Source organism: Leptodactylus fuscus, chromosome 3, assembly GCF_031893055.1.
Source record: "Leptodactylus fuscus isolate aLepFus1 chromosome 3, aLepFus1.hap2, whole genome shotgun sequence".
Taxonomy (NCBI): Eukaryota; Metazoa; Chordata; class Amphibia; order Anura; family Leptodactylidae; genus Leptodactylus; species Leptodactylus fuscus.
In genome coordinates this window covers 89254777-89269011 of record NC_134267.1, presented here as the reverse complement: position 1 = coordinate 89269011, position 14235 = coordinate 89254777, and the positions used below count along the sequence as shown (strand labels likewise).

At 42.1% G+C, this 14235-nt stretch overlaps 1 protein-coding gene across 1 annotated transcript in view; it reads right to left on the bottom strand.

Annotated features, from left to right (window-relative positions):
• Positions 1-14235, bottom strand: part of MAP3K5 (mitogen-activated protein kinase kinase kinase 5) — a 110670-nt gene that overhangs the window by 65000 nt on the left and 31435 nt on the right. Inside the window, exons 4-7 of the mRNA XM_075267925.1 lie at positions 10505-10698; positions 8464-8632; positions 7118-7224; positions 5966-6136 (exon numbers count right to left, since the gene is read on the bottom strand). Of these exons, the coding sequence (XP_075124026.1) occupies positions 5966-6136; positions 7118-7224; positions 8464-8632; positions 10505-10698 (641 nt within the window). The remainder of the gene's footprint in view (positions 1-5965; positions 6137-7117; positions 7225-8463; positions 8633-10504; positions 10699-14235) is intronic.

Sequence of the window (14235 nt, the reverse complement as noted above, 5' to 3'; positions counted from 1 at the left end):
TGAATAAAATGGGAAACAATGACTGTGTTTCTGACAGGTTATTTGTCCGTGCATGATAAACTGCCAAAAATAAGGAAATCATGGCTGTCCCTGACTATAGAAAGTTCCTGTACTTATGGTCATATTGACTGCAGACAAATCAAAACAAAAGACTAACACCACTAAGGGGGCGTTCACACTACCATAGGTGTCTGCTCAGCAGTGTCCGAGGCTATTTTAGCAACAGACACTAGCTGGTCCGTTTGCAATTTCCATTAATTTCAATTGAATTTTATCTTGTGTCCTTTAGTGTCCGTTTGTGTTCTTTAGTGTCCGTTTGTGCCCTTTAGTGTCCGTTTTTCAAGCGGACAAAAAAAATATTACATGCAGGACTTTTCTGTCCATTTGAGAAAACGGACAGCATGTGTCTTTTTTTTTTTTTTTTTTAACATTGAGGTCCATGGGCAACGGACAGTACCTGATAGCGATCAGTTACTGTCCATTTGTGTCTGTTATGACAGGTGTCTGTTTTTTTGGGTTTTTTTTAAACGAACACCTTCTGAGCGGACACCAATGCTAGTGTGAACCGTACCTGAGGGCTCGTTCACATCTGTGCCCTGGTCTCCGTTATGCAGGTTTCTGTTTCCTGCACAAAACTGGGCAGGAGACGGAAACCTGCAAGCATTTTTCAAACCCATTCATTTGAATGGTTTAAAAAGCGTCCGTCAGTGAGCGCTTTATGCTCTCCGCGGTGAAACCGGTTTTTTTTTTAACCAGACACAAAGTTGGACATGCAGGACTTTGTGTCCAGTTTAAAAGAATGGTTTCGCCGCGGAGAGCACAAAACGCTCACGGGCCCTCACTGCCGGTCACGGTCTGACAGGTTAATGTAGACCCGAACGCTGGTGTGAACCCAACATAAGATGGTTATAGAAAATCATTAAAACTATAAAAAAAAAAAAAATTATATGCGCAAAAATGTTTAATTTTAACCCCTTCCCACTCTCACCTGTACTATTATGTCGCATTGAGCGTGTAGTTAACACTCAGCACAGTAATAGTACAGCGCTGTAATAACATGGACGCAGGAACTCTGCCTGCGGCACTACTTCCAGCACCTGGCTGTACTGCAAAGCTGAGGCCCAGAGTCGCAAGATACTTGGACCCTGGCGGGGGCCTGGGGGCAAGATCACCTCACCCTGCCACCTCTCAGATCCCCCACAATAATATTGTGGGGTCCCCGGGGTTGCCATGGCAGCCAGGAGGCCAAACTACAGCCTTCTGCCTGCCGATGCACATTGCACATAGTGAGCCTAATGCTGCAATACCATGTATTGCAGTACATTGTACTAGGGATCATAGATACTAAGGCTCATTGAGCACACCTTATGCCAGCAAGTTGCTCTGAAGCCACTTCTTTCCATCTTCCAAGAACATAGGATCCAATATTGCTGGGGATTCCCATTCACAATCCAGGTACACCACAAACACAGACTAATTGCTTTTTCATCGCCAGACCCAGCCTTTCTATAGTCTTTGGGTTTACTATCTCTCCGTCTCTCAGCTTAGAAACTTCTATTTTCAGACACAGAATTCACTGAAGCTCGCCTTGCATTGGGAGAAACTAAGGAGGGTTGTCAGCCAAGCACTCCTTCCCTTCCATGTCCTTATGTGTTTCCAAACAGTGGTTAAAATTCATTTATATGACATTTTTAAGTGGCATACAAAAATGTCATATATGTGGTCATAAACTGCTGTTTGGGTTTTATATGCAGACATGCAGGCTAACAACCTATCTCAACCCCTGATATTTAGAGATGAGCGAGTATTGTTTGGATCAGCCGATCCGAACAGCACGCACGCATTGAAATGAATGGATGCACCTGGTACTTCCGCTTTGACGCCGGCCGCTTAACCCCCCGCGTGCCGGCTACGTCCATTCATTTCAATGCATGCGTGCTGTTCGGATCGGCTGATCCCAACAGTACTCGCTCATCTCTACTGATATTCACCCTTTATACCCTATACAAGGATCTGAACTTCTCTACAGGTCACTACCTCTTCTAATAATCCCACTGTTATTGACAGCTGAGACAGACAATTGAAGAGATAGTGAAAGGAAATAAAGGGAACAGAAAGAAGCGCCATCAGTGTTCAAGCCATGTCATATGGCATACGCGCATATCACATTGAAAGCAATAGGTAAAAAAGCTTCCCATTGATTTCAATGGGTAGCGCGCGTAAGCAGGCACCCACAGAAGTCAATGGGATCTGTTTTATGCTGCTCACTCTGAACGAGTTTACATTCAAAATGAGCGGAGCGTAAACTCCATGTGAAGGCTCCCTTAGAAAACAAACAGGCATAAAAACACATTTTCAGCACACTAGCAAGCTTTTAGCTCAGGTAGAGCTGTTGCTACAATGTTTTTAAATCTTGGGCTATATGGTGATTCAGATGTTCCATATGTTTCACTTCACATGTAATCTAGGAAGACATACCTAATAAATTTCTAATAAAGATTTCACTGTGTGATGTAGCCAGCAAACAAAATGTGTATTATTCCTGACCCTGGTATACATCAGTGTTTTGAAGGAAGACTTTGCTTTCTTTCCCCTATGACAATATTGCTGAAGCCTAGCACTGGAAAGCAAACTGCAGGCCATTAATAAAACATGATTATTCAAAGCAATAAAATATGTATAAACCTCAGCTGCATCAAGGCTTTTTAATACTGTGATTAATTCAGCTTGGAATATTAATACACTCTTGGACTGCTAAATCAACTGATGCATACAGTATATCACCTACTGTTTCTTTTTTCTGAAAAAATGTAGTGTATTTTAGTATTGTATGCCATACTATCATTATACATACAAAGATAATATAGTTACACTTATGTAGCCAGGTCTGCAGATTTATACTGCACTGTGAACGACTGTAATAAATAAACCAGGAATGGCAAGGGGAAAATTCCATCTCAACTGAACAGACAACTCTTAGTTGAATAGACGACTTCCAAAAGACTTAAAGACAGTGAAACAGATAAACAGTATGTAACATTGAAGATGTTTTCTCAGAAATGCGTCTACTGCCCAGAATAATTGTTTAGAAGATAAGCATATGATATCCTTTTCCTGTAGTCACATATGCTTAATGTTATCCCAATAGTCAGCTGGAAGCATGAGCCTGATAACACCCATATGAAAGATTTTTTTTAGACTAAGGCCAGAAGTAAGCCACTGAAAAACAGTTGTGAGAAAAACCAGGGTAAGCCTAAAGCCCCACGTTGTGGAAATGCAGCTTTTTTTTTTTGTTGCAGATTTTGTTGAGTTTTTTTGAGACAAAGCCAGGAGTGGATTGAGTAAAGGGTAGTAGTATAAGGAGTTTCCTATATATTTCCTATTCCATTTGTAGCCATTCTTGACTTTGGCTCAAAAAACCGCAACAAAATCTGCAATAAAAAAAAGCTGCATTTCCGCCTTAGCCTGAGAAACACTATGCTTTTTCCATAGCGCTTTTCACAGAAAGTCTGCAGAGGTTTCTGCTTTGAATATACCTATAGGTAAAATTGACATGCTACAAATTCCAAAACCGCAACACAATCGCTGCATTTCTACTGCATGTATTTTCCTGCAATGTGTGGAGGGTATTTGATAGCATCCTATCCACTTTGCAATGACTATAAAATGCTGTGTTTATTGTGCCACATGGGGCCTTGGCATTAGGAAAAGGCCCCACATTGCGGAAACACAGCATTATTGGCAGCTGCAGAAATGCAGCAAAAAAGAAAGCTGCATTTTACACTACCGGTAAAGTGAATGAGAAAAGAAAAAAACAATGCAGAAAAGCTAGGCTATTGAAAAATGCAGCATGTCAATTTTACCTGTGAAAACGCAAGAGTTTTCCCCATACATTTAATATGAAAAGAAAAACTACAGGGGAAAAAAAAACGCTGCAGAAAAACACAATGCTTTTTTTTTTTCTACTGCTATTTTTTAGCTGAGACTCACTACTACGGTCCACATGATAGGAAACAAACCCCTTTTGGCTGCTGCGGACAATAAGAAACAAAGCAAAAAACACAGTACACAGTATGTGTGTATATATATATATATATATATATATATATATATATCACACACATACACTCAGTGAATGCTGCTTGGTGAATGCTATAAAAACAGAGGCCTTAAAGAGGACCTTTCACCACTTTTGGGCACAGGCAGTGTTATATACTGCTGGAAAGCTGACAGAGCGCTGAATTCAGCGCACTGTCGGCTTTCCCGATCTGTGCCTGGTGTAAAGAGCTTACGGTGCCGGTACCGTAGTGCTCTATGGTCAGAAGGGCGTTTCTGACCATTAGCCAGGAACGTCCTTCTGCCTCGCGGCGCCAATCGCGCTGTGCTGTGGAGCGGGGAGGAACTCCCCCTCCCGCTCCTGATAATGCTCGTCTATGGACGAGCTGTGTGAGCAGAGGGAGGGGGCGTTCCTCCCCGCTCCACAGCACAGCACGATTGGCGCCGCGAGGCAGAAGGACGTCTCTGGCTAATGGTCAGAAACGCCCTTCTGACTGTAAAGCGCTACGGTACCGGCACCGTAAGCTCTTTACACCGGGCACAGATCGGGAAAGCCGACAGTGCACTGAATTCAGCGCACTGTCAGCTTTCCAGCAGTATATAACACTGCATGTGCCCAAAAGTGGTGAAAGGTCCTCTTTAAAGGGGTTGTCCCATCACAAGGATCCTATCTATACTGCTTGTTAATGTGGATGTAAGACTTTTCCTAAATACACTGCTTCAGCAAAACTGCTTTGTTTGTCCACTATCTTACTTTATTCAATTTTTTGTGGCCACAGCCCTGACTTAGCTGCTCCTGAGTCAAATGATGTATCTGCCTGTTCTCAGAGGGGAGGGAGGAGGGGCTAAGTGCAGGGAGCGAGCCTATGTATCTAGCTATTCCTGTGTCTACACCATGTGACCTAGGTCCTGCACTCAGATAGAGGAGTTGCTTTCATTTCTTCTGTTCTCCCAGTTATCAGGCTAGCTAATTCAATTGTGTTCATTATGGCAGAGACAGGCAGTCTCTGTATGTAACACAGAATGGAGTTGCTGCTGCCTGTACTTCATAGTCCAATGTGGGTGGGTGGAGCTACACTCGAATTTGGGGCGGAGCTAAACGGCAGGTTGCCTGTGAAACCCCGCCCACCAAATGATGCAAGAAACCAGGAAGAAAGAAGATTTTACAAGAGTGAAGACTGCTGAGTATGTGAGGTGGGAATACCCCTTTAAGAAAGGAGCGCAAACTCAGTTTCTCTCAAATTCAACCCTATTCAGATTTTTTTTTACAGCTTCCCAGTATTCCATTGTATGGAATATTAAATAATACCATTACGAAGTACAATTTGTCCTGCAAGAATTAAGCCCTCATGCAGCTCTGTGAACTGAAAAATTAAGCCATCATGCAGCTCTGTGAACTGAAAAATAAAAAAGTTAGGGTTTTCGAGAGGCTGGGAATCAAAAATTAAAACTGAAAAGGGAGGGGGTTAATAGGGGAAGAAAAAAATGCAGTGAAAAAACACAGCAAAGACCCTATAAAAAAAACCACTGCAGAAAAAAACACAATGCGTTTTACATGTGCTTTTTAAGTTGTGTTAGCCTTAGGCCCATTGCAGACAACTGTGGTGTTGGTGAGTGTGCTATCCGTGTATTTCACAGGTAGAACACTGACCCATTCTTTTCTATGGGACTGTACACTGTCCTGTATGTGAGCCGACAGGCTGGGCCGAATCAGATAGGACAGGTCCTAATCCTGTTCAATTTTGCAGCCCATACTTTGTGGCTCCTACCGTATTAACTTAAATGAGCCTCAGAAGAAGGCCCATGCGGCACATGGGGATATGCCCGTGTTTCCCGTGTGCAGCCCATACTTTTAATTCATAGGTCTATCAAACAATAATCACTAACAGACAGTAGACTTTATACTGACCAGTATATGCCTTTGTCTCTGTTCTCCTCATCAGAAAAGTTAGAATCCAGAAATATATCTTTGTAGATTCTACCAAGTAGACAGTACATATCAGAGGCAACCTGATCTTCATGTTGTACCATGGGTAACATTATTTCCAGAGCTTTCTCCCTATCCCCAGGCAGCTTCCTCCTATACAAACAAAAGAGCAACACCACAAAAAAAGTTAGCAAAAGTTTCTATTAGCATAAAATATACTAACAGAAGACAAACACAGAAACAAAATACAGAAAGACAATCTTAGATAAAAATGAATGGCCCCTATGAAGATTCATACTGTTTACAAATTTAATGTAACGGTTGGTGGAATCTGTAATTGTCATAAAAGATCCTACCAACACAGGATAGGAAAAAGTGTCAGATTAGTGGTAGTTTGACCACAGGGACCCCCATGATCACAAAAACAGGGGTCCGATGTCCCCCTGAAAAGACAACAGTAGAGTGAATACAGAGAACTATATTTCTTCCATAACAAAATGAAGGCTTCCATCAGTTTCTGGGAAGCTAATATCCCAAGCTAGCAATTAATATGGCAGAAACAATATGTACGAGTATAAAGATAAGTGGCAGATTTACTGAAAGGGTCTAAGTTTTAGACAGTCTTACACTGTGCCAGATTTATCAAAGTGTCTGTTGCTGTTTAATAAATTTGGCATATGAGACTGTCTAGTCCAATGTTACACCACTTGTTAGTTGGTTTAGTTTCAGTTAATGGTTTGGTGCTGGAATTCTGGCACATTTTGCTTAGTAAATCTCCCCCATTGCCATTACAAAGAAGAGTATTATTATAATCATGTGTTCTGTAGTCACAAAGTTGATAAATGTATTTATACGAATGATATGATTGATTGATAACCATCTTAGAGAGCTGGCACATATTCTTTCTGGCCAAACTTGCTCTAATTCAATCCATATCTTCTCCATAAATCCAGCACAGGCACATTCTGCGTATGATGGATACCATTATAGCTCATTTTCCTTTATACAATTATTAAGCAGATCACCATTAAAACAATTTTTCATATTCAGTGCAGGGTGGATAAACTAAAATGAAGGAAAACACTAACAACAATTGCTCCTGGTTTATAAAAGTTAGTAGAAAATTATTCTTACCTGTTTAGGGCAAATGCATAATGAAACTTTACATGGAGATGGGAAGACAGATCAAAGGTTGGAAGTCTTTCTAATGTCTCCACCAGCTTTACAATAGAATCATAGTCCTATCCAGGCAAGTCATTCATAAGTGAGGGGAAAGAAATATTTGCAATTACAATGGGGTCAGTTGTATCAATTTACATGATGTTCAGATTTAAAATATAGGGCTGAGTAAACATCTTGAGTTAGAGCATTTGGTCTAAATAATTCCTCAATGTGATGTTGTCAGGATGCTATTCTGTATTAACTGCAGATATACTATATGTATTAGTTATTAGTATTATAGACATACGAGATGTATTAGTATTATTAATGTCATTATGAACTTTTAGGGCCACAATGGTTTTGGAAATCTCAGCGTATCCGCTGTGCATATTTTTCCCCAATGTGTGACTAGATTTGCTAGAATCCCATCCTTTTTGCAGGGACTGCCATGTGTGGCCCCAGCCATAGGGACTAACAGGAGTTAATATTAGAATGGCAAAAGTGATAAAATGGGTAAATGGGCATTTTTGTTCAGATCAACAAATAAGGGCTCGTTCACATCTGCGCACAGGACTCCGTTATGCAGGTTTCCGTTTCCTGCACGAAACTGGGCAGGAAACGGAAACCTGCAGGCATTTTTCAAACCCATTCATTTGAACGGGTTTGAAAAGTGTCCGGCCGTGAGCGCGGGTGAGCGTTTTGTGCTCCCCACGGTGAAACCGTTTTTTTTAACCGGACACAAAGTCGGACATGCAGGACTTTGTGTCTGGTTAAAAAAAAAAAACGGTGTCGCTGCAGAGAGCACAAAACGCTCACCGCCGCACACGGTCTGACAGAAGACAGAGACCTTAGAACGGAGACTGAGGCACAGGTGTGAACCCAGCGTAAGAAGTGCCAGTGCACGCTGAGGCAGATCTGGTGTATCCTACGCCAGCCATAATTAAAGCCCCAACTAGTGCAGGGAATGAGAGACTTATTAAAAGGTTGTGGCCTCTTCATAAATCTGCCAGACAGCCCAGTGCCAAGATGGAATTCTACACCAGTTAGGAAAGGGCGTACATTTCCATTATAAGTCACTCCATAAAAATGTTGTGAGTTATAATGCTCCACTCCATGCCCACATTCGCACAATGTGATGAGCAAGACGCGGACCGGGGGTTGTGGCACATGTTCAGAGAAGGAAAGGTGCTAATTGTCTACCCCAATATCATCTCTCTTTGATAGAAGACTAGCATTGTGATTGACAAATCTGCTCCTCTATGTGTAAAAAAAAACAATCAAACCATGAATGCTATGTTTTTTCAAAAACTTTTAATTACCTGGATGTCCCTATATGACAAGAGTAAATTTAAAATGATATCGGGAGATAAAACTTCTATGTTATCGACACGATGCCGTATCCTTGTCAGCTCAGCCGCTAGCTCCTTTCCAGTGTACTGGTTACGAGCACGTCTAATGTCGTTGAGTATGGCTTCTCGGAAGTATTGGCTACATTCACATACAAAAGGGAAAAAAAAATCAAATTGCCAATTTTTTTTTCTTTTTAACACAAAAAATCTATCTATCTCATATGTTGAATTCCTAAAAATCTATGATATCACGTTTTCACTGAAACCTAAAGCTTTACAGGCGCCTTAACACGATGTAAAGCTCCGCTCATTTTGTCCATTTTACTTCCTATAATGGCGCGTAAGCCATTGAACTGAGTTTTTCCCACAGTGCATTTCACAGAAAATCCACAGAGGTGTCCTCTGCTCCCATTATACCTATAGGGAAACTGCTGGCGGTTCCGTAGGTACAATTGAGATGATGTGATTTCCAAATCTGCAATGGATTTGGAAGTGTGTCCACTGTGCATATTGTTCTGCAATTTGTGGATGAGATTCACTAGATTTCCCATCCTCTTTGCAGGGACTCAAAACAGGAATTTGGACTTCACTGCGGGGAGTCCACCAGGCCACTATCTCCTAAGGTGGTCCTCATTTGGTAGCAGCCCACCAGGCAGACAGAACTGCAAGCCAGAACACCACAGAAACCAGTAAAAGTGCATAAAACTGCAGAATGTGTACACACACTATCACCAGCACAAACAGGAACAGGCTAAAACAGAAGATGGGTAAAACGCAAGAAACATACAGGAGTCAATGATACATAGTGCAGAAAACCAGGAGGCTACAGGAATACAGAACATATATACTGAAGAAAGCCCAGAGGCTACAGGCATACAGAAACAGACTAGGACTGAAAACAGGCTAGACAGACTAAGGCTAAGGCCCCACGGGACAGCATAAAAAGGATCTCCATTAAAGCCACACCCCCACCCGTGCAACATAACAGCATGAAAAAAGACCCAAAGGCTGCAAAAATAAAGCATAGGAAAAGAACACACAGTACACTGGAGAGTCAGAAACATCACAGTGTGAACTACAGCCAAGATTGATATGATTGTATCTCTGCATTGTTTCATCGTTTTGAGGTCACAAGTGTACATTTATGTTGCAATTATAACCCCCACAAGACATTATTGGTTTAGGAGACATTCTGGACCTGACAGACTTCCTATAAGGCTTTTTGTTGTTGATTAATGTAAAATATATCTTTACCAGTCACAGAATATAGGACACAGCTACATTACATACAGCTAATAAACAGTTATAACAAGCTTGCATAATTTGTCAGTGTATTTCAAAGACAAGTATTCCACGCATAACAGAAACGTTCTTAGCTTTAGTCCCCAGATAGTAGAATCTCCCTTTGAGAATCAAACTAAAAGCAGCAGAAGCTATATGCTAGGACTACTAAAAAGCCCAACAAGATGTTCTCTATGATCTTATTTCTTGCTATAAAAGATTACGGTCAGAGCCCCACAAGACGTAAATGCTGTAGCAAAAACCACAGCCTTTTACAGTACCTGCAAAGTGGATTGGATTCATTCACATTGCAGAAAAATACCCACAGAGGTAATACTGTGATTCCCAAAACCAGTGCGTTTTTGGAAATCGTAGCATGTCAATTATACCTTCGGAAATGCTGGTGGTTTCCCCATAGGTATAAATGAAGCAGAAAGTCTGTAAAGAAATACTCTGTGGACTTTCTGTGAAAAGCACTGCAGGAATACTGTGACAGTATATCCCGAAGCACTTTTTCACTGCAGCCCACTACATGGGGCCTTAGCCTTAGAATGGGCAATGGTTGGGCACATGAGTGTATTGTTGATCTGTTGGTAGTGATCATCCAATTAAAAAGAAGATGCTTGATTGTTGACTGATAAGATCTTTTATGTAGGCATTAAAATGCTGACAGGTCTGCAGCACATCTCCCTATGTAACCAGGGGATGACTGTCTGATATAATACCTTACCATGAGCTGGCCTTTGCCATCTTCAAAACCTGAATAAAGCGATCAACCAAAGGCAAACAAATGGGTCCAAGAAGCAATTCGAAATTAGGTTGCATTAATTCTGTCAGTCCTTTCATGAAGCTACTTTCACAGCAGAACACTTTGTTATGGGGTGTGATCATGTAAGGAACAAACGTGTAGTTAGCAGTGCACATCTGCAAGAAAATAAATTGAACAAAAACTTTTAAGATGTTATTGAACTTTTTTTTATCATAATGTAAAGAAATGACAATCTTTAAGTGGACAGTAAAGAGCCATTTGTGGTACAAGCGTACTTTCACACAGCTGTTATTCAAGTCTGAGGTAGTCCTGGAATGCATCCTAGGATCAGCACAATGGACTGAGCTGTAGTACGAACGTTGGAAGAAGCCCCCGTACACCTGATCCGTATAGGGGCCAGCTGTTGGGCCCCCTACTAATCAGATATTTAAAGATAAGTCATAAAAAATAAATCTCTGGATAACCCCTTTAAAGAGGACCTTTCACCACTTTTGGGCACATGCAGTGTTATATACTGCCAGAAAGCCGACAGTGCGCTGATTTCAGCGCACTGTCGGCTTTCCCGATCTGTGCCCGGTGTAAAGAGCTTACGGTGCCGGCACCGTAGTGCTCTATGGTCAGAAGGGCGTTTCTGACCATTAGCCAGAGACATCCTTCTGCCTCGCGGCGCCAATCGCGCTGTATTGTGGAGCGGGGAGGCACGCCCCCTCCCTCTGCTCACACAGCTCGTCTATAGACGAGCATTATCAGGAGAGGGAGGGGGCGTTCCTCCCCACTCCACAGCACAGCGCGATAGGCGCCGCGAGGCAGAAGGACGTCTCTGGCTAATGGTCAGAAACGCCCTTCTGACCATAGAGCACTACGGTACTGGCACCGTAAGCTCTTTACACCGGGCACAGATCGGGAAAGCCGACAGTGCGCTGAAATCAGCGCACTGTCGGCTTTCTGGCAGTATATAACACTGCATGTGCCCAAAAGTGGTGAAAGGTCCTCTTTAAGTGCGTGAGTAGAAAAACCAACGGAAACCTGGTAAACCCCATTAAAATCTATGGGGTCCGCAGGTGACTGCTTTTCGAGGGGACAGGCTCTTGTCTGAACCCATGCACACCCGAAAGACGGTGACCCAAATGCTAGTGTAAGCCTAATGTAAGTCACTTACCAGTTGTTTTTTTTTTTTGTGAATTAGAGGAGCTTTACTGCTTCTGCCTGACAATGGCTCTCAGCCATTTGTGAAGTGGTCGCAGGAGTTGAAGTCAGTAGTTTGATGTACTGAGGCCACTACCTTGCTTTATTGTGGACCTCAGACTGTGTTCTCACCATCCGTGAGGGGTCTCAGTGGGCTTTTTTCGGCCGGACACAAAGTCCTGCATGTCAAATGAGTTTAAAAGCTGACTGAGTGTGCACGCCAAGGGACCAATTTCATATCAGAATTCTCTCAGATAACATAAGAGTGTCATAAGCCCCCAACTGACTTCCATGGGGGTTTTGTTCTGCTCCATTCTGATGCCACAGAGCAGGATAAGATTTGATCTATAACCATCAGAACGGAATGGAGCATCGGACTCCACATTGGAAGAGACTCAGCCTGTATACGCGGTTGTGTGCATGAGGCCTAAGGCAACAGAGAGTAATATTTATATAGGAATGTTCACTATATACAGTCCTATGAAAAAGTTTGGGCACCCCTATTAATCTTAATCATTTTTTGTTCTAAATATTTTGGTGTTTGCAACAGCCATTTCAGTTTGATATATCTAATAACTGATGGACACAGTAATATTTCAGGATTGAAATGAGGTTTATTGTACTAACAGAAAATGTGCAATATGCATTAAACCAAAATTTGACCGGTGCAAAAGTATGGGCACCCTTATCATTTTATTGATTTGAATTCCCCTAACTACTTTTTACTGACTTACTGAAGCACAAAATTGGTTTTGTAACCTCAGTGAGCTTTGAACTTCATAGCCAGATGTATCCAATCATAAGAAAAGGTATTTAAGGTGGCCAATTGCAAGTTGATCTCCTATTTGAATCTCCTCTGAAGAGTGGCATCATGGGCTACTCAAAACAACTCTCAAATGATCTGAAAACAAAGATTGTTCAACATAGTTGTTCAGGGGAAGGATACAAAAAGTTGTCTCAGAGATTTAACCTGTCAGTTTCCACTGTGAGGAACATAGTAAGGAAATGGAAGACCACAGGGACAGTTCTTGTTAAGCCCAGAAGTGGCAGGCCAAGAAAAATATCAGAAAGGCAGAGAAGAAGAATGGTGAGAACAGTCAAGGACAATCCACAGACCACCTCCAAAGAGCTGCAGCATCATCTTGCTGCAGATGGTGTCACTGTGCATCGGTCAACTATACAGCGCACTTTGCACAAATAGAAGCTGTATGGGAGAGTGATGAGAAAGAAGCCGTTTCTGCACGTACGCCACAAATAGAGTTGCCTGAGGTATGAAAAAGCACATTTGGACAAGGCAGCTTCATTTTGGAAACAAAAATTGAGTTGTTTGGTTATAAAAAAAGGCGTTATGCATGGCGTCCAAAAAGAAACAGCATTCCAAGAAAAACATATGCTACCCACTGTAAAATTTGGTGGAGGTTCCACCATGCTTTGGGGCTGTGTGGCCAATGCCGGCATCGGGAATCTTGTTAAAGTTGAGAGTCGCATGGATTCCACTCAGTATCAGCAGATTCTTGAGAATAATGTTCAAGAATCAGTGACGAAGTTGAAGTTACGCCGGGGATGGATATTTCAGCAAGACAATGATCCAAAACACTGCTCCAAATCAACTCAGGCATTCATGCAGAGGAACAATTACAATGTTCTGGAATGGCCATCCCAGTCCCCAGACCTGAATATCATTGAACATCTGTGGGATGATTTGAAGCGGGCTGTCCATGCTCGGCGACCATCTAACTTAACTGAACTTGAATTGTTTGTCCAAAATACCTTTATCCAGGATCCAGGAACTGATTAAAAGCTACAGGAAGCGACTAGAGGCTGTTATCTTTGCAAAAGGAGGATCTACTAAATATTAATGTCACTTTTCTGTTGAGGTGCCCATACTTTTGCACCGGTCAAATTTTGGTTTAATGCATATTGCACATTTTCTGTTAGTACAATAAACCTCATTTCAATCCTGAAATATTACTGTGTCCATCAGTTATTAGATATATCAAACTGAAATGGCTGTTATAAACACCAAAATATTTAGAACTAAAAATGATTAAGATTAATAGGTGTGCCCAAACTTTTTCATAGGACTGTATCTAGCATTTGGCCTCCCTCCCCTACTCCTGATAGTACTCGTCCATAGATGAGGTCTGGGGGGGGGGAGGCGTTCCTCACTGCTCAGCATCATTACTGGGCAATAAGCAACGCCCCCTCTCACAGTACAGCGCTATAGACACTGCTGTGAGGAAGGGCCTTCCTGACTGACTGTCAGAAACCCCCTTCTAACAGTGAAGAGCTGCAGTACCGGTACCTATAGCTCTTTACCGGATGCACAGAACGTGAAAGTCAATAGTGCACTGAATTCAGTGCACTGTCGGCTTTCTAGCAGTGTATTACACCACATGCGCCTCAGATGGTGAAAGGTCCTCTAAGTTACAACAGTCCAGAAAAGATCATTATATGCTGAAAATATTGTATCCCAAGGCCACTGTATAGATCTCTCTTTATTAAAC